Consider the following 19,372-nt stretch of genomic DNA (forward strand, 5'->3'; position numbering starts at 1 on the left):
GCCTGCTTGGGATTCCCTCCCTCCTCTGTCTCTCTGCCCCTCCCCATGTGCCTACTCGCTCTCTCTCTCAAAATAAATAAATAAATAAAAGTCAGACAACGATCATGACAAGGTCATCAAGCCTCAGCATCAAATAAAATCCCAGCCAACAGGATGTGGAAAACCTGGAGCCCTCCCTCATACACTGCTGGTGGAAGTGTGAAATGCTGCAGCCGCTAAGGAAAACAGTCTGGATATTCCTCAAAATGTTAAACACAGAATTCTGATATGACCCAGCAATTCTACCCCCAGGTAGATACCCCCAAAAAGAACTGACAACAGGGTCTCAAACAAAAACTTGTACATAAATTTTCATAGCAGCACTATTCACAAGAACTGAAAGGCGGAAACAACCCAATGTCCACCAATGGATGAACGGACAAACAAAATGAGGCACATCCATACAATGAAATATCATTCAACCATAAAAAGGAATGGCATATTGGGGCACCAGGGTGGCTCGGTTGGTTAAGCATCTGACTCTTGGTTTCAGCACAGGTCATGACCTTTTGGTTCTTGAGTTTGAGCCCTACATCTGGCTCTGCACTGACTGTGGGGCCTGCTTAGGATTCTCTCTCTCTCTGTCTCTCTCTCTCTCTCTCTCTGTCTCTCTCTCTCTCTCTCTCTCTGATTCTCCCCCCCCCCCCGTATCTCTGCCCCTCCCCTGCTTGTGCTCTATCTCTCCCTCTCTCAAAATAAATAAACATTAAAAATTTTTTTTAAAAAGGGGGGGGTGCCTAGGTGGCTCAGTCAGCTTAGCATCTGCCTCTTGATTTCAGATCAGGTCATGATCTCACAGTTCATGAGATTAAGCCCTGCATGACAGTGCAGAATCCACTTGGGATTCTCTTTCTCTCCCTCTCTCTCTGCCCCTCTCCTAGGCTCATGAGCACACATGCACACTCTCCCTCTCTCTCTCAAGATAAATAAATAAACTTACAAAAAAAAAAAAAAAAAGGAAAAACAAATAATCCAGTGAAGAAATGGGCAGGAAACATGAATAGACACTTCTCTAAAGAAGACCTCCAGATGGCCAACAGGCACATGAAAAGATGCTCAACATCGCTCCTCATCAGGGAAATACAAATCAAAACCACACTCAGATATCACCTCACGCCAGTCAGAGTGGCTAAAATCAACAAATCAGGAGACTATAGATGCTGGAGAGGATGGGGAGAAACGGGAACCCTCTTGCACTGTTGGTGGGAATGCAAACTGGTGCAGCCGCTCTGGAAAACAGTGTGGAGGTTCCTCAAAAAATTAAAAATAGACCTACCCTATGACCCAGGAATAGCACTGCTAGGAATTTACCCAAGGGATACAGGAATACTGACGCATAGGGGCACTTGTACCCCAATGTTTACAGCAGCCCTGTCAACAACAGCCAAATTATGGAAAGAGCCTAAATGTCCATCAAATGACAAATGGAAAAAGAAATTGTGGTTTATATACACAATGGAATACTATGTGGCAATGAGAAAGAATGAAATATGGCCCTTTGTAGCAACGTGGATGGAACTGGAGAGTGTTATGTTAAGTGAAATAAGTCATACAAAGACAGATACTATATGTTTTCACTCTTATGTGGATCCTGAGAAACTTAACAGAAGTCTATGGGGGAGGGGAAGAAGAAAAAAAAAAGGTACAGAGGGAGAGAGCCAAAGCGTAAGAGACTCTTAAAAACTGAGAACAAACTGAGGGTTGATGGGGGGTGGGAGGGAGGGGGGGTGGGTGATGGCTACTGAAGAGGGCATCTTTTGGGATGAGCACTGGGTGTTATATGGAAACCAATTTGACAATAAATTTCATACATTAAAAAAATAAAATAAAATAAAATATTCAAATCAGAAAAAATAAATAAATAAAGCCACTCCTTGTTAAAGGCAAAAAAAAAGGGAACTGCATACTGATATACACCACCACTTGGATGAACTTTGAAAACATGATGCTAAGTGAAAGAAGCCAGGTACAAAAGGTCACATGTTGTAAGATTCCATTTATATGAAATGTCCAGAATGGCAAATCTAAAGACAAAGAGTAGATTAGTAGCTGAGGGGAGGGGAAACAGAGAGGAGTAACTACAGACGATGAGGCTTTGGGGGTTTGCAGAGCTACAAGACGGAGGGAGCCTTGGTCCCTGAATGACTACAAAGTTCCCCCTTGATCTGAACCCAGGACTTTTATGTGAACAAGAAATAAACTTCTAGAGGCACCTGGGTGACTCAGCTGGTTGAGTGTCTGACTTCAGCTCAGCAGCTCAGGTCACGATCTCACCATTTGTGAGTTCCAGTCCTGCATGTGGCTCTGTGCTGTCAGTACAGAGCCTGTTTTGATCCTCTGTTCTCTGCACCCCTCCCCGACCTGCTTCTTGTGCTCTCTCTCTCTCTCAAAAATAAATAAAACATTAAAAAAAAAAAGAAAGAAAGAAATTTCTAATATGTTGAGTTATTACATGTTCGGGTAACTTTGTCACTGCAGTATGGATTACCTTAAGTAATACATTTCTAATTACATGAACTCTTCAGGAAATGCATTCCATGCATACAACACACCCGTGCCTAAAACATACATCAAATGCCTTCCAAACCTTAGCCTCCGCTTCTCAGAGATGTTCAGTGCATACTTCCGAATCGATTGGCTATTGAGGTTTTCAGTGATTCCTCCCTCCAACTGGGAGCTGTAAGAGTCTGTCGGCTTTAGCAAAGTGCCACTTTGCTTCTCTCGGGTAGGAATGGTCGTCCTCTTGCGTGCAATGGACCGATAGCTTGGCAATTCTTGAAGGAAATTCACAGGTGGAGAGGAAAAGCAACTGGAGTCCAACGAGAGGTTCTCTGAGCAAGAAAAAAGAGAATCATCAGTGACCCCACTGAGCCTGGGAGCCAAAAACAAAAAACTTGCATAGGAGAACTTGAGTCTCAGAGGCCATACCCAAACCTGGCAGATGGTCACTAGCCTGTGCCACAGACAAAAACATTTGTATCTTTTTTTTTAATGTATTCAAAAAAAATTTTTTTAACATTTATTTATTTTTGAGAGACAGAGTGAGACAGAGCATGAGTGGGGGAGGGGCAGAGAGACAGGGAGACACAGAATCTGAAGCAGGCTCCAGACTCCGAGCTGTCAGCACAGAGCCCGACGTGGAACCCGAACTCACAGGCTGTTGAGATCATGACCTGAGCTGAAGTCGGATGCCCAACTGACTGAACCACCCAGGCGCCCCTAAAACATTTGTATCTAAATTATTCTGTTTACCAGGACGGTGCTCGGGATGATGACATCATCCACAAATGGGTTCACTTTCAGCAGATGTGTGTGCAAATATGCGTTAGGTTACATGATATCTGAGTTCTAGTGTTTGGCTGCAGCCACCAGCTAAATGTGTGACCTGAGACAGTTATGTGAACTCTTCCACATTTGTCAAATGGGGCTGATACCATTTGCCCCAACTCTCTTCACATAGTGTAGGCTATAATGATGTATAGGACAAAACTTTGAAAAGCATAAAGCACTATGCAAATGCACGATGATAACATCAATAGCAACAACAATAATAATCGCATTTACAGAGCATTTCCTGTGCACCAGGCACTGTGTGGAGAGTTTCACATGCACTCATGGATCTGGGTCGGCCTTGTGATCTGCTCGGACCAACAGGATGCAGCAGAAGCGATGCTGTGCCCCTTCCTAAGCCTCGCTGGCTTCTGCTGCTCTCTGGCTCCCAGCTGCTGCCTTGTGAACAAGCCCAATGCTAACCCACTGGAGGATGAGACCATTGCAGCAGAGGATGATCAACCCAGCTGAGATTCGCCACACCCCGCTGTCACCCAGCTGGCCATAGCTGCTCACGCAGACTGAGGGAGGTACTGTTGCCATTCCCATTTTACAGATGAAAAAATAAAGCTGATGGGTTCCCCAACTCCATGCCCAGGCCCCTCAAAGACCTGCCTGGTTGGATTCCCATCTGTGTCTCCAGTTCCTCAGGCTCTCTGCCCTCCGACCACACATTTCTTAGGATCTTTCAGACACTAAGATGGGCCCTGCTCCCTCCTCCTCAGAACCTTTGCATATGCTGTTCCCTCTGCCTGGAATGAACTTGCCACATCTATTTATCCCATTAGCTCCCACTCAAACGTCACTTACTCAGGGAAACCGCCCCTGCCCCATTGCACTATTACAGGTGCCATTCCCCCCTACACATACACTAAGTCCTTTACAGTACTTATCACAATAAGTAAATAAGTAGAGTATTTGTAAATAAATTTATTTGTGTGACTGTGTGAGTACATGTTTCCCTTCCAGTGGACTAGAAGTTCTCGGAAGGCTGGGGCGGTGATGATGTCTTCACCAATGCACCCTGGAACCTAGCACTGTCCCTGACTCAGAGAGGAATTCAATAAAGACTCATTAGGTGGATGGATGGGTGGGTGGATGGATGGATGGATGGATGGATGGGTGGATGGATGACATTCCTAATTTGCCCATGCTTAGCCTAATGAGTGGGGGCGCTGGAAACAGAATGAGGTCTGCCTGACTCAAAAATCTATTATTTGCTCTACCACATCAGGCTACAGCTGGAGGCCAAATTTTGCTGTGCCTTGTGCAACGGTCTAAGAAAGGAGGGCCTTCTGCGGAAGGTGAGGATGCCCCTTCAAGATGGGTTTATGCCTGATCCAATTTTAGTTGTGGGAAAACCACCTTGAGTGGAGACAGGAAACAGGGAGAGGAAATAGGAAACAGCCATAATTACCTAAGCAGCAATTACCCCTACAGGTAGTGAAACTTCTAAGGCTTCATGGATTAAGCCTGGATTTGAATCTTAGCTCTGTCGAATATTAGTGTGTGTGTCTTTGGGAAAGTTACTTAACCTCTCTGAACTTCACTCTCCTCATCTCAAATACTCATTCATTCACCAAATGTGGCTACCACAGGTCAGATCTAGAGCTAGGAACACTGCGGTGAACAAAGCAAACGCCCTACTCACATGGCACTTATATTCTGGGGTGGGGACAGGGGAAGATTAGACAGTAAGTAGGTGATAAATACACCAGGAGGTGAAAAGTGCAAAAACAAAACCAGAGGGGGGTAAGGAGACAGGTGACATGTGGAAGGAAGGCACTGTTTCTGATAAGGTAGGTAGGGTATGATCTTGGTACTAAAGTAGCATTTAAGCCGAGGTTGAATAGAGGACCTGATCCCTGTGTATATTTGGGGAAGGGAATCCAAGGGGAGGGAAACAGCAAACGCAAAGGCCCCAAGGCTGGGGTGTGTGCGGCATGCTTGAGGAAGGGCACAGAGGTCTGTGTTGCTGGAGAGGAGTGAATGAACAGGCAGTGATAGGTTCTGGAGTTGCTGACCTGTGATGAACCACACCAGCCCCTCTGCGGTCCCCTCCCCTTGAATCGGGACTGGATCTGTGACTTGCTTTAACCAAAGGTCGCAACAGAAGTGTTTTTCTGCCATCTGTAGCCCCAATCCTTGAAAGGCCTAGAGGCGTCCGCTTTTGTGTTCGTGGGACGCCGAGGCTGTCGTGTAGAAAGTTGGCAAGTGGAGAGGAAGAAGCCCCGGGTGTCCAAGGAAGAGAAGTGAGGAACCAGCAGACAGTGAGAACCAGAGACCCCAGCTCTGACCCCAGCAGCTGCTGTAGCTGCCCCCAGCCCTTGGGTCACCCTCACTTTTAGCACCACCAGGGGCAGGAAGGGACTACCTGGACGCTCCAGACCCAACAGACATGACATGCGGCCGAGCAAAACATCTCTTCCATGCCCTGCTGATTTCCTGATGCACAGAATCAGCAGAAACCATAAAATGGCCTAAGCCATCACGTTCGGAGTAGTCTGTTAGCAACAATAGGTAACTGGGACAGGGAGCATGGAAAAGTGGAGGTCAGAGAGGTGGCTGGGGCCACACCGAGTGAGACTCTATGGGTCAGGAATGCCCCTTGGATGTGGCAGACAGGAAGCCACTGAGGGTTCAGAGGCGAAATATGTCCCGATCTGACCACATTTTAGAGGATCCCTCTGGGGGCTGCAGAGCTAAGGATGGGACCCACCACAGGGGCCGGCTTATGCGCGTTAAAGGCAACCGCATAGGGAGAAACACTTAGCGCCTGGCACACAGTGGCTCCATAAAGTGTACTTACAGCTATTACGAGGAGGGGGTGCTGGGGAGTGGGGGACCAGCCAAGGCCGGGCTGTCTGAGTTGGAGTCTGACGGTGCAGATCTGTAATGTTTGCCTCTCTGATAAGCACGTTCAGGCACAACGGAACAGCTGTCCCACTGCAGATGACACACAGACACGCGCCTGGAGCCCTGCCAGCTGCCAAGTGCAAGCCTGTGAATCTCACTCAACCTTGCATTTCCCTGCTCCAACACACCCTGAGGAAATGACACACTTCCATTAGTAACAGCAGTTCCTAAAGCAAATGTGGGGAGTGCGGTGGGGGTGGGGGGGGCGCAGTGTGCCTGGAGGCTAAAGGGTCAGAGCCCTGGCTGGAAGCCACTCCTTCTGGCCACCAACAAAGAGCTCTTATTACCACAAACAAAGGTCTTTGAATATGAAGCAGCATCAACCAGTCGAATATTCAGCAACTGTGAGGTCAGGGACCACGGGCTGGAGCTAGAGCCTGGGTTGGCTTTGTTACCCACCAGCCAGGCCACCCCAGGCAAGACGATGACTGTCTGTGAGTCACATGTTTCTCTTCTCAGGAACGGGGCACATAATACCACGGACCTCATCAGCGAGATCATGAGGATGGCGTTACAAACAACGCAAATAATATTAGCTAGGATTACTGAGCACTTACCTTGTGCCAGGCTATTTGAGGTGCTCTGTATGCATCACCACACTAAATACTCTAAACTACTCTTTGAATAGAATCATCCCCTTTTACAGATGAAGAAACTGAGGTTTGGAGAGGTTAAGTGCCTTGCCCACTCACACAGCTAGTAAGTGTTGGAATTAGGAACCTATCACAGGTTTGCCAAATGCCAAAGCTGTAGTCTTCACCACGAAATGGCTCAATGGGCCATGGATTTGAAAGTGCTTCGTGGGGCACCTGGGTGGCTCAGTCAGTTAAGTGTCCAACCGGCTCAGGTCATGATCTTGCGGTTTGCAAGTTCAAGCCCAGCGTAGGGCTCTCTGCTGACAGCTTGGTGCCTGGAGCCTGCTTTGGATTCTGTGTCTCCCTCTCTCTCTGTCCCTCTGCCGCTTGCACTCTCTCTCTCTCTCTCTCAAAAATAAGCATTAAAAAAATTTTAAGAAAGTGCTTCATAAACACTAAAACACAAATTATTTAATTGTTCTTCCACATACTCCTATTCATATTTCATAACAACAGTCCCTGGTGGAACACTATTTTCAAATGGCTGTTATCAAAGAGGAACGACTCTTCCTCTTCAGACATTCTCGGGAAGTGCTTCATCTTCAAATCAAGAAAACAAATAATTACAAGCAACCTTTGAACACAGGCATCATTGTTTTTAACACTACGATCCACCTCCTTCCATTTTCATACGACCACACATTGGTCAGAGCATGACATCACCGGATTTCTCACGCCAACCTGGAGCGGTAGACAGAGGCGTCCCTGCCTGGCTTTTCAACAAGGAAACTGGGGCCCAGAGAAATGGCGGCTTGCCCAAGGCTTTGCTGTCCAGACAGACTCCTGGTTTTACCTTCTTAGAAAGACAGGTTGTATCATCTCGCAGAGACTTGCTTTTCTCATCCTTAGAGAGTAAGAATGTCTCATCATAGTTATTGTCAGATGTGCTCCTGAATTGGTCCAGCTGAAAGTTATCGTCAGCATGGCCAATTAAGTCCTGTGGGCTGTGTGTGGGCTGCCTGTTGGCCATTTATTTGCATGGGAGGCAGGAGCATACTTAAGACATTGGGGTGCCTCCATCTAGGAATGTCTAGAACCCATTGGCCATTGGAGCTGGATTTGGGCACTTAGATTATTATTTAGGTGGGAGGATGACTGGGTAATTACAGAGAATGTGGGGGCCGGGGCGGCCATTAAGTACTTTTTCTGTTTTCTGGTATCCTTCCAGGTTAAGGCCCAAGTTACTCTCTCTGAGACTTACAGCAGTGTCTTGCTGAGGGACAGCCCTCCATCTGAAGGATGGATGAATGAATGAATGAATGAATGCGGAGAGGCAGGTACACCTGAAGAGCATCCTTAGGTCCAACTTCCTTAGCGGCTTTTTCCACAGGCCACGAAATCCTACCCATAAGCATGAACACTGTTAGGACGTGGGCACAGGCCAACTGTGATCTAAATGGCACTCAAACCACCACCAGAGTCCCTCTCATGCTTGCCAAGAATCTAGCCCAGCCGTATTTGGTGCTGGGTTCACTTCAGGGTTTTTGTTCCCACTCACAGAATCGTAGAAACTCCAGGCAAGCAAGGACCTTCTGGGTCATCTGGTCCAGGCCTCTCGCCAGCTGCCGGGGGAATGAGTTCTGTTTGACAAACTGTATGGAGCCCCTGTCTGCACAAGACTCTGAGGCAGGGACTCTGGAGGGGAGGAGGGTTTGCAGACTTGCTTCCTGCCTCAGTGAGCTTTTACTCACTCCTTCAACCCCACTGCACTTTTAAAATTTTTGAAGTTTACTTATTTAGAGAGAGACAGTGCACATGAGCAGGGGAGGGACAGAAAGAGAGGGAGAGAGAGAGTCCCAAGCAGGTTCCAGGCTCTGAGCTGTCAGCAGAGCCCAATGTGGGGCTTGAACTCAAGAACTGTGAGCTCATGACCTGAGCTGAAATCAAGAGTCAGATGCTTAACCAACTGGGCCACCAAGGCACCCCCCATCCCTAATTCTATCCTCCTCACTGTTTACTTGCACCTAGTGTCTCACCCCCTTCCTCCCCCATTAAGACTGTAACCTCCATGAGGGTAGGGGCCCCATCTCTCTCCTCCACTGCCAAGTCCCCAGGGTCTAGCACAGAACCTGACTCATGGTGACTGCTCAATAAACACCTGCTGACTGACTGACTGACTGACTGACTGAATGAATGAATGAATGAATTTGGTGTTTGGGATACAGGCAACATTAGCTAACCCACCAGGCAGACCAAAGCATGTGTTCAGCACACCAGCAAAGCAGGGACACTAAAAAGTGAGAAAAGGGTTTAAGGAACATAAGCATTATTCTTCTCTATACAGATAATATATTTTTTCCATAATTGAAAAAAATTTTTTTAAGGAGAAAAAATAAGCCGTCAAAAAATAATGATTGAGATGTTGACTGAATACTCTATTATTCCTATTTAGGTACTTCACACAAATGAGCCCTGTTAGAAGCATGCTTTGCTGTCATCTCAAGAAATGATCAAATGGCTCAGGCACATCTGGTCTCATATTTCCAACGAGGCAATGTAGACACTGATTTCAGAATTTTGGGGACCTCTTTCCACTCATATTCTTTGACATTGTTTTTATTTTGAATGCTAACTGAAGGTGGGGTACCAAAGTAATACATGCTCACAGCTAACCCTAACCCTAACCCTAACCTTAACCCTAACCCTAACCCAAGGGCTCACAACCCAGGGGATCTAGTGGAAGATGCTATGACAGCTCCCCCAAGTGCTCCAAGGCCAGGGTCTCATCACTGTCTTACTCCTGGAAAGGCCACCCACCTGCCCATCCATCCATCATTCACTCACTCATTCCCTCAGTCACTCAAAAACATTTACTGAGCAACTGCTATGTGCCAGCCAAGCACTGCTCTAAGACTGGGACATAGCCTTGCATATGACATACAAATTCTCTTGCCCTTATGGGCAAGCCAGAGGAGACCAACAGTAAGCAAGTTAAGAACAATATATTTCAGGGGCACCTGGGCGGCTCAGTCGGTTAAGTGTCTGACTTCGGCTCAGGTTATGAAAAAAAGAGTAATATATTTCAGAGGCTGACTGTGTGGAGAAAAGTAAAGCAGGGATGGGTTGGAGCAAAGCCAGCAGGAAGGTGGAGGGTGGGGGTAAGAGCCACATGGTTACTGGGGAGAAGAGCATCCAAGGCAGAGAGAAGGGCAAGTGCAAAGGCCCAGAGGCAGGACCGTGCCCACTCAGTTCAAGGAACAGGAGGGAGGCCACTATGGCTGAAGGAGAGTCAGCAGAGAGGAGAGTGATGAGGTAAGAGTTCAAGGGGAGAGACAGGCCAGACCAGACAGGGTCTGTGAGCCATGGTGAGGACTCTGGCTTTCAGTCGAGTAGGTGGGAGCCATGAGGGGTCTGGCACAGCAGAATGACATATTCTGACTCCGATTTAACAAGATCTCTCTGGCCAGCCCTGTGGCTATTTCTGTCCATGAGCTGCATAGGTTGGCATGGCTATGTCCTATCCCAGGGCATCAAATGTCAAAATGCACTGTCCTGCAATGACAGACATGTTCTATGTCCGCACTGCCCAGTACATGTGGCTACTGACCAATTGAAATGGGGCTGGTGAGAGTCAGGAAATGAATTTTTAGTTTTAGCAAACTTTATTAAATTTATATTTGCATAGCCCCACGTGGCTAGTAGCGACGTACCGGACAATGTGGAGGGGCCTCGTTCTTAGGAGGCCAGAGCCTGGTCTGAGAAGGGAGGATCCAGGGCCTTGGGAGCCTCCCCCATCTGCCAGACTTCACAACTGCCAGGCTAGGAGGGCCTGTATGAGTCACACCGCCTGGCACCTGGGTGGGGCCTAGGGACTGGCTGGGTGCAAGGCTTTACGACCAGATGAGCAAACAGCCTTCAAGAGGAGTGACTAACTGGGCAATCAGAGCCACGCTGGGCCCTGAACCCAAGTGTCCTGGTTTTCAAGTGGGTGGAGCATCCGGTGGGCTATACGTGGGCAATCACTGGGATTCTGTCTGCCTGAGTGGACCACAGACATAGTGGTTAAGAGCACAGCCTCCAAAGCCCACTGCCTGGAGTCAAATACAAGGTCCACTTGCTACTTTGTTGACCATTCCATGCCTCAGTTTTCCACCTGTAAAATGGGGATCCACCTGGCATGACCATCCTGAGGATTGGATGGCTATTATATGCTTAGAAGAGAGGTCAGCAAACCTTACTTTTTACTTACTATTTACCACCCAGTCTCTGTCACAACTCAACTCTGCCGTTGCTGTACGAAAGCAGCCATAATCCATAAATGAATGGGCATGATTGTGTTCTAATAAAACTTGATTTATAAAAATAGGTGGCAGGCTGGATTTGGCCTGTGGGTTGTAATTTGCAGACCCTTGGCTTAGAGCAGTGCCCAGCACATTGTGCTTTATACCCAGTCAGTTAGTAATGAACTCAATGTACAGGGAGATTTTATACGTGCCGTGAGGGATCTCGCTATGGACCGAGCTACTCCTTCTGTGGAGTGTTTACCTTCCTTGGCCAAGATTTCTCCAAAGATTTCCAACATTCCTGGAAGCAACAACAGAAACTAGCCTTTACTGAGCATTTACCATGCACCATGATTATGCCAAGCCCTTTATATACCTATCTCCTGTCATCCTTACAATTACTTCATCCCTGGGTCCTTCTTACATGTGCCTTCATTCTGCAGTAAGGAAAGCTCAGATAACTCTGCCCAAGGTTGAGCTGAAGTCTGAACCCTGAGGGCAAAGACCTCCACGGGTCTTATTCACTCTTACATCCCTGGAGATTGACATGGGGCCTAGCACATCTCAAATCAAACAAACATTTGTCTAATAAACACGCAGACATGCTGGCTCTACAGTCACAACATTAATGTCCTTCTGTTTCAGTACTTTGTCAAGTAACTTCCCAGAGTCTCAGTTTCCTCAGGGGTCAAATGGGCAAATAACACCTCAGGAATTGCTGGAATTCGAGAAAGTTACCCACTTGAGCCCAAAGTCACACTGCTGACCAGGGCCTACCGTATGAGGAACGGGTTCCTGCTCACCTGACCTCCTCCCCTCTCCTCCTCCTGTCGGCTCCAGCCTGAGGCCTCCCCAAAGACACCAACATCACTGCCACCTCCACCCTGTGCTCCCACTGTATGCCCTTCTGGATGCTCTTTCCACCTGCACTTCCTATGGCTGTTCTGTTACACCCTCCAGCCTCTGTCCGCGAGTCCACGGCTCAGAGAGACCTCTCTGACCACCTCAGCTAAGCAGGCCTTTCCCCTCTCTAGCTCATCACCTGTTTACTTCCTTCTCAGCAACCACACTTAGCTGTAACTACCCTATTTCCCTCTTTACCTGTTCAGTGAGTGTCTCCCCCGCTTGACTAGAAGCTTCTTAAAAGCATGTCCCTGGCCTGCCTCTTTCAGCACTAGGTTCCACGCCTGGTACACGGTCATGACTCAGGGTCAGTTCCCTTCCTCCTCTCTCTGCTGGTAGGAGGGGGGAGCCCCACTGAAGGTCTGGGTGGTCCCACACTCAAACAAAGCTCCTTTAAAAAGCAACCAGATTGCAACAATGGTTACAACACTGAGAAGTCATTTCCCCCTTTTATCCCTCTAAATTCTTCACTTCCTGAAAAAAACAAAAACAAACAAAAAAAAAAGCCACCAAGGGCCTTTGGGCCTCATCTGGCCTGAGTTGCTGGGCAGAGATCAGCCTTTTCAGACAGAGGGGAAAAAACAATTCAAGGTCAGACGGCTGGCTCACCAGAGAACTAGTGTGGCCTGAAGTGATGCGTGCCGTCTCCAGCTGTGTCCAGTCCTGCAGAAGATCCCTCCCTCCCAGGGTACCTTTCAGGGTACCACCCTCCCAAGTGACCCTTGGGACATGTGTAAGTAAGGGTGCTGAGTGACCCTGATGAATGGGCTTAGCAGGTAAGGACAACAAACACTGCAGGATGAATGGTTACTTGTCTTCAAGCTTAATACAACCTCTTGGGCTGAAACAACCCAAAGAATTGCTTTAATTATCTAATAGTGTAACTCCAGAGAGTAGAAATACACAGCACGTGAAATCAGCAAATCATATAAGATTAAGGCTACAGAAGCCCCTAATAATTAATAATAATAATAATAGGAACAGCTACCATTTGAGTGCTCAACACCCAAGTCTTCAACATGCTTATCTCATTAAATCCTCTCAGAGACCCTAGCAAATAGGGGTCTGATTATCCCCATTTTATGGGTAAGAAAACTGAACGTCAGAGAGGTAACAGGACTCGCTCAAGGTCACACACCATATAACTGGCCAAGTTGGGATTTGTATCTGGGCCAGGTACAAACTACTACTCTCTTTATCTTAAAAATAAAATAATAATAATAATAATAATAATGACAATAAGAGTAATAATAATAAAATGGGTCCCAGCATCCCCTCACAGAAGGAGTCTAAAGGGGCTGTGTAGTTTTACCCCTTACCCTTCCAAGTGTTCCTGCTCCAAAGGCCCAGACTAAGTCCCACCCTCTGGAAAATGCGGTCAATGCAAATAGTCACAACATCGGGGCCCTTGAGGGCCCCTCCCCGGAGTAGTGCCTCTTGAGGAGGACAGAGGAGGGGTGAGTGGCTCTGAAGCCATCACAGAAGTTACAAGCCTGGCCATGACACAATGACAATCAGGCCATCTTGAGTCACTTAGGTACCACCGATGAACAAAGGGGTAATGGTCACAGCAAACCCCCACATGAGGGTTAAGAGTCCCAGAGGTTGGCCAACCCTCAAATCGTTAAACACAGAATGACCACATGACCCAGCAATTCCACTCTTAAGTACCTACCCAAAAGAGCTGAAAACAGATGTTCAATCAAACACTTGTACACAAGTGCTCACAGCAGCACCTTTCCTAAGAGCTGAAAGCTGGAAACAATCCAGATGTGCATTAACGGATGAACGAATAAGCAAACTGTGGTATAACGATACAATGGAATAATATTCAGCCATAAAAAGGAATGAAGAATGGATACAGGCTATAATGTGGATAAGCCTTGAAAACATTGTTTATGCTAAGCAAAGAAGGGAGTCACAAAAGGTCACACTACTGTATGATCCCATTTCTATGAAATGTCTAAACTAGGTAAACCCACTGAGACAGAATGCAGACTGGTGGCAGCCAGGGGCTGGGTGAAGGGGGAATCAGGGAGTGATAGCTTAATGGACAGAGGCCTTCCTTTGGGAGTGATGACAATGCAACTAGATAGAGGTGATGAATGTACTAAATGCCACTGGATTGGACCCTTTCAAATAGTTGATTTCGTTATGTGAATTATGCCTCAACTTAAAAGTCAATGAATGGGGCACCTGGGCCTGCTTAAGATTCTCTCCTCTCTGTCCCTCTCCTCCTTTCCCTCTCTCTCTCTCTCTCTCAAAAACAAACACTGAAATAATAATAATGAGAATAAATACATAAAAATTTAAAAAATAAATAAATCACTGAATGCATTCTGGTTGAAGATGATGTCGTATGAAGTGCTTACTGACTGGAATATGGCAAATGTTTGGCAAAGGGGAAACACCAAGTCATTCCATTCAACAAACAGCACATGCCAGGAGTCATGGGACTGAGGGGTATGGAGTGGGCAAATGCCTCCTGGGGGCACTTGAGATAGAGGGGGGTCTTTGCTCCTCGGAGGTGACATTTCAGCTGAGATCAGGCAGAACAGAACAATGACCTTCAGACCTGAGGAGAAGAACATTGGAAGGGAACAATGGGTGGCTGGGGCCTGGGGGCATGAGTGGGACAGGAGCAAGGGTCAGGAGAGGTAGCCAGGGGCTGGCTCAGAGTGGCAATCCTGTCTATAGATCCTGGGAGAAGGTGGGCCTCCAGCCTTTACTCCTATCAGAACCTTCACTTCCTAGTCATGGAAACCGAGGCAAGTCAGTGTCTGAACTTGGGTCTGTTCAATTCCAAAATCCCTGCTCTTAAAAATGATATAACTTGCCGGGGCACCTGGATGGCTCAGTCGGTTAAGCATCCGACTTCGACTCAGGTCACAATCTCACAGTTCGTGAATTCGAGCCCCGGGTCGGGTTCTGTGCTGACAGCTCAGAGCCTGGAGCCTGCTTGGGATTCTGTGTCTCCCTCTCTCTCTGCCCCTCCCCCATTTGTGCTCGGCCTCTCTCTCTCAAAAATAAACAAACATTTTTAAAAAACTATTTTAAATGATATAACTCAGGGTGCCTGGGTGGCTCAGTTGATTAAGCATCCAACTTTGGTTCAGGTTATGATCTCATGGCTCAGGGGTTTGAGCCCTGCATCGGGCTTTGCACCAGAGCCTGCTTCCGAGCCTCTGTCTCCCTCTCTTTCTGCCCCTCCCCCACTTGCATGCACTCTCTCTCTCTCAAAAATAAGTAAACATTTTAAAAACTGATAAAACTCAAGAGAAGTGAGAATACAGTCCAATGGATACTTGGACAGGATGAGGCCAATGGGCCATGTGGGCATGAAGCAGGGACAGAGTGTAGCCTATGAAAGGGGAGGCAGTCAGGGAAGGCTTCTAGGAGGAAGTGACACCAGACTGAAAGAAGAGGAGTATGTCTTACAAAGGAATAAGGTAATGAATGGCACCCATGGCAGAGGGAACAGAAGGGGCTTTGCAGGCTCTAGAAGCATCACAGTACCAAATCATGAAAGGTGTGCACTCAACTATTTCCTGAAGGTGTACTATGTACTAAGCACTATACTAAGCATGGGGACATGACGGTGAGCCCAGCCCTGGGCTTATCATCTAGTAGGGAACAGAGACATTAATAACAACAGTTAATACTTACATGGTCCTGTGACAGCCACAAAAGTCTCCAAGGTGGCTGCCGGTGACCCTCTCCCCCAAATACCGACATTCACATCCTTACATAGGTCCTTTCTACACAGAACAGGGCTGCCCCATGTGACCAATAAGATATTGCAGAAGTAACAGGTGTGATCTCCAAGAGCGGATGATCAAAGACATTAGGACTTCTTTGCCCTCTCCTGGACCATCTGCCATGTCAACAGGGCATTCAAGCAGCCTTCTGGGACGTCCATATGGAGAGGCTTCCGGCCAACAGCCAGTGTCGGTTCGCCATCTGAGCAAGCCATCTTTGGAAGGGAACCTCTAGCCACAGGCAAGCTTTCCTAAGATTTGCATCTCTGGCTGATACCATGATTGCAACTTCATAAGAGACCCTGAGCCAGAACCACATAGACAGGTCATCTCCAAATTCCTGACTTGCAGAAACTGTGAGATAAGAAGAGATTATTACTGTTCTAAGCCTCTAGGTTTGGGGATAATTTGTCAACAGTATAGATAACTAATACAAGTCCTTACGAAGTTTTTAATGTAAATTAACTTTTTTTTTTTTATTTTATTTTATTTTATTTTTTCAACGTTTATTTATTTTTGGGACAGAGAGAGACAGAGCATGAATGGGGGAGGGGCAGAGAGAGAGGGAGACACAGAATCGGAAACAGGCTCCAGGCTCCGAGCCATCAGCCCAGAGCCCGACGCGGGGCTCGAACTCACAGACCGTGAGATCGTGACCTGGCCGAAGTCGGACGCCCAACTGACTGCGCCACCCAGGCGCCCCTAAATTAACTTTCTTAATCCTTATACTGACCTCCGAAGTAGGTACTGTCACTACCTCCATTTAATACATAAGGAAACTGAGGCACCAAACACTTCAGTGCCTTGCCTGAAGACAAAACCAGTACATGGAAAATGAGGATTTACATCTGGGAATCCAGAGTCTAGATTCTCAGCCACTACGCTATAGCTGTCAGTGTGGCTTTGGGTACACTTCATTCATTCATTCATTCATTCATTCATTCATTCATTCTTTGAACACATATTTAGCATCTACGTACCAGACACTGTTCTGGGTGTTGGCAGAAAAAGACAAAGCACTTGCTTTTCATGGCACGCACATTGTAAAAGAGACATCTAATAGACAAGAAAACAATCAAACCAGATGACTTCAGAAGGTGGTAAGGGCTTTGAAGGAATAAACAAGGGAACCAATCAGGGGAAGAGAGATGGGAGCACTTCTTCAGACAAAGTCTCCAGAGATCTGCCTCTCTGAGGTGACATCTGAGTAGAGATCTGACAGGAGGAGGAAGAGGCTGCCTGAATGTAGTTCAGGCAAAGAGAACAGCTGGTGCAAAGGCCCCGAGGCAGCAACAATATATCGGAGGAATTTTCATCATTTAGAAAGATGCATATTTCCCAATCTGTAAACCAGATCCCCTTTGTCTCCTGTCACTCCAACTGTGCTTTCGTGACGCCCATAGAACAGGCCACCATTTACAAAGCACAACAGAGTTACAAACACAATCCCTTCTGAGCCTCCCAGTCAGGCTGGTGGATACAAGGTGATAAAACATCATTTGCCCTAAGGACAGGGAAGACCTTTTAGTCAGAGAAGCCAGTTATGACACTCATAAAAAGAGGCTTACAAAGTCTCCGTAAACACCCAGCAGAGATCGAAAATAGATGAATCTCATGCCCTCTGTCTGGGAAACCACGCCTGGCATCTTAAATGTGATGGATTGTGCCAAACTAAGAGCAAGGTAAATGGAAACCAACTAGAAAAACACTTGAATGGCTCTGATTGAATGCCTGAAGTTGAGCTGATGCCAACACTATTAACAATGAGCTAAAAAATAATTAGCATCCAAATGAATCTGACTTCTGTTTTCTGATTCCTGAGCAAGTTCCCAGGGTTTGGGTCTCTCTAGATATCTTCCTTCCTCTTCTTCAAGATGCAGAGAACAATCCAATCAGAAGGGTCCAATGCCCCAATCTACACTCACAGTTTACTTACTGTAAATTCTTGTGACAAAACTTCTATTCTCAAATTGAAATAGAGGAAACGCTGCTTGTAAAACTCACAGCAGGTTCGGGGCACATGTAAGATGCAAACACTATTGGGAAGCCCGCCCGGGTGCTGGCAACTTTTTATCTTGAATGGGTAGCAGTTGTACATATTTATGTAAAAATTCACTATGCTTACACTTCACTGTAAGTTTTACTTGATAAAAAATGAAAAAGAGGGGTGCTGAAGTCAGTTAAGCGTCTGACTCAGGTCATGATCTCACGGTTGTGGGAACAAGCTCTGTGTGGGGCTCTGCACTGAGTGTAGTGCCTGCTTAGGAATATCTCTCTCTCTCTCTCTCTCTCTCTCTGCCCCTCCTCTGCTCACGCACTCTAAAAAAATAAATAAATAAATAAATAAATAAATAAATAAATAAATAAATAAATAAACAAACTTTTTTTTTTTAAAGGAAAAAGACTGTAACACTTGGCTGGCTACCATTTATTATGCCTTTCTGTGTACCAGGCACTGTGCCTGGCACTTCACATATTTTTCTCTCAACTAATCCCACCAACATCCTAGTCCCATTTTACTGCTGAAGAATCTGAGGCACAGAGAAGGCAAGCCATCTACCAAACATCACACAGCAATAAACAGCCAAAGCAGAATATAGCTCCAAGTCTGTCTAACTGTAAAGCCTGAAATGTTACCGGAGGCAGACATCTCGTGCCACAATGTTAGGGCTGGCGAGGCGCTCACAGTCTTTTCAGTTAACAGATTAGGGATCCCTAGAGCAGTGACGGGAAGGCACCACACGGTCAGGGCTCCCATTCCGGTGCTCCTTTGGGGAGGGCATGCGGCCTCTGAATTGGATGAGGATGGCTTGCAGGAAGGAGACCAGGAGAATGAGAGATCCGCTTTCCCCCAAAGCCAGGAGCACCCGGCGCGGGCAGGTGGCGAGGGGCTGGGCCCCCGCCCAGCTCCCGGCAGCTCGCCCGCGGGCCGCCCGGAGCGCGGTCCCCGTCGCCCTACCTGGGTGGCTGAAGGGCTGCCTGCCGGGCCTGCCTGGCGGGAGCGCACTGGCACTGGACTCGCTCATGGCTGCGCCCTGCGCCCCGGAGAGGCCGTCGGGGCCCCGCTCTGGCCGCCGCCGCCGCCGCCAGCTCCCGGAGCCGAAATTCCAGGTTCCGGCGCGGACGTCACAGAGGCCTGGGCGGGGGGCGGGGCGCGGAGGAGGCCCTTTGCACGTGCGCCGCCCGCCCGACCCCTCGGGGGCCCGGGAGCCGGTGGAAGTGCCGGTCGCCGGCGGCGGGAGCCGGGATCGGAGACGCGGCTGCGGCGCCCCCGGCCCCGGAAGGCTCCACCCAGCGGCCGAGATAAGGGGAGGCTTCCCGACGTCTGACTAAACTTAAAAAGGTTGATTAATAAAAACAACCGAGACTCTGAACAAGTGTATCTAGTAAGTTACCATTTGGGTACAAAAAGGGGGAAAAAAAGATACCTGTACCGTTTGTAAATGCGATTGGGGAGCTGGCTAAGGTGCAAGGGAGGATCTCACCATATGAGTGTGTGTTACAAATTTCGCGGCATATCCATGGTTCATCGCTCTACATCTATCCATGTACGGTTTAAAACGCAATT

At 47.5% G+C, this 19,372-nt stretch overlaps 1 protein-coding gene across 5 annotated transcripts in view; it reads right to left on the reverse strand.

Annotated features, from left to right (window-relative positions):
• The window catches only part of TMC7 (transmembrane channel like 7), a 55,469-nt gene extending 36,417 nt beyond the window's left edge, over nucleotides 1-19,052 (reverse strand). For 2 of the 5 annotated variants that reach the window (XR_008294567.1, XM_027043156.2), the window contains exons 1-2: nucleotides 18,764-19,050; nucleotides 2,627-2,870 (exon numbers count right to left, since the gene is read on the reverse strand). Coding sequence is in view for 4 of the 5 variants with exons in the window: in XM_027043156.2 (XP_026898957.1) it covers nucleotides 2,627-2,870; nucleotides 18,764-18,830 (311 nt within the window). In the remaining variant the exon portion in view is untranslated. Of the gene's footprint in view, nucleotides 1-2,626; nucleotides 2,871-18,763 lie in introns of all 5 variants that reach the window. The other 3 variants (XM_053213197.1, XM_027043158.2, XM_027043157.2) reach the window with 2 other exon arrangements.
• Between the last annotated feature and the right edge of the window lie 320 nt (nucleotides 19,053-19,372).

The sequence above is a fragment of the Acinonyx jubatus genome, chromosome E3, assembly GCF_027475565.1.
Source record: "Acinonyx jubatus isolate Ajub_Pintada_27869175 chromosome E3, VMU_Ajub_asm_v1.0, whole genome shotgun sequence".
Classification (NCBI taxonomy): domain Eukaryota; kingdom Metazoa; phylum Chordata; class Mammalia; order Carnivora; family Felidae; genus Acinonyx; species Acinonyx jubatus.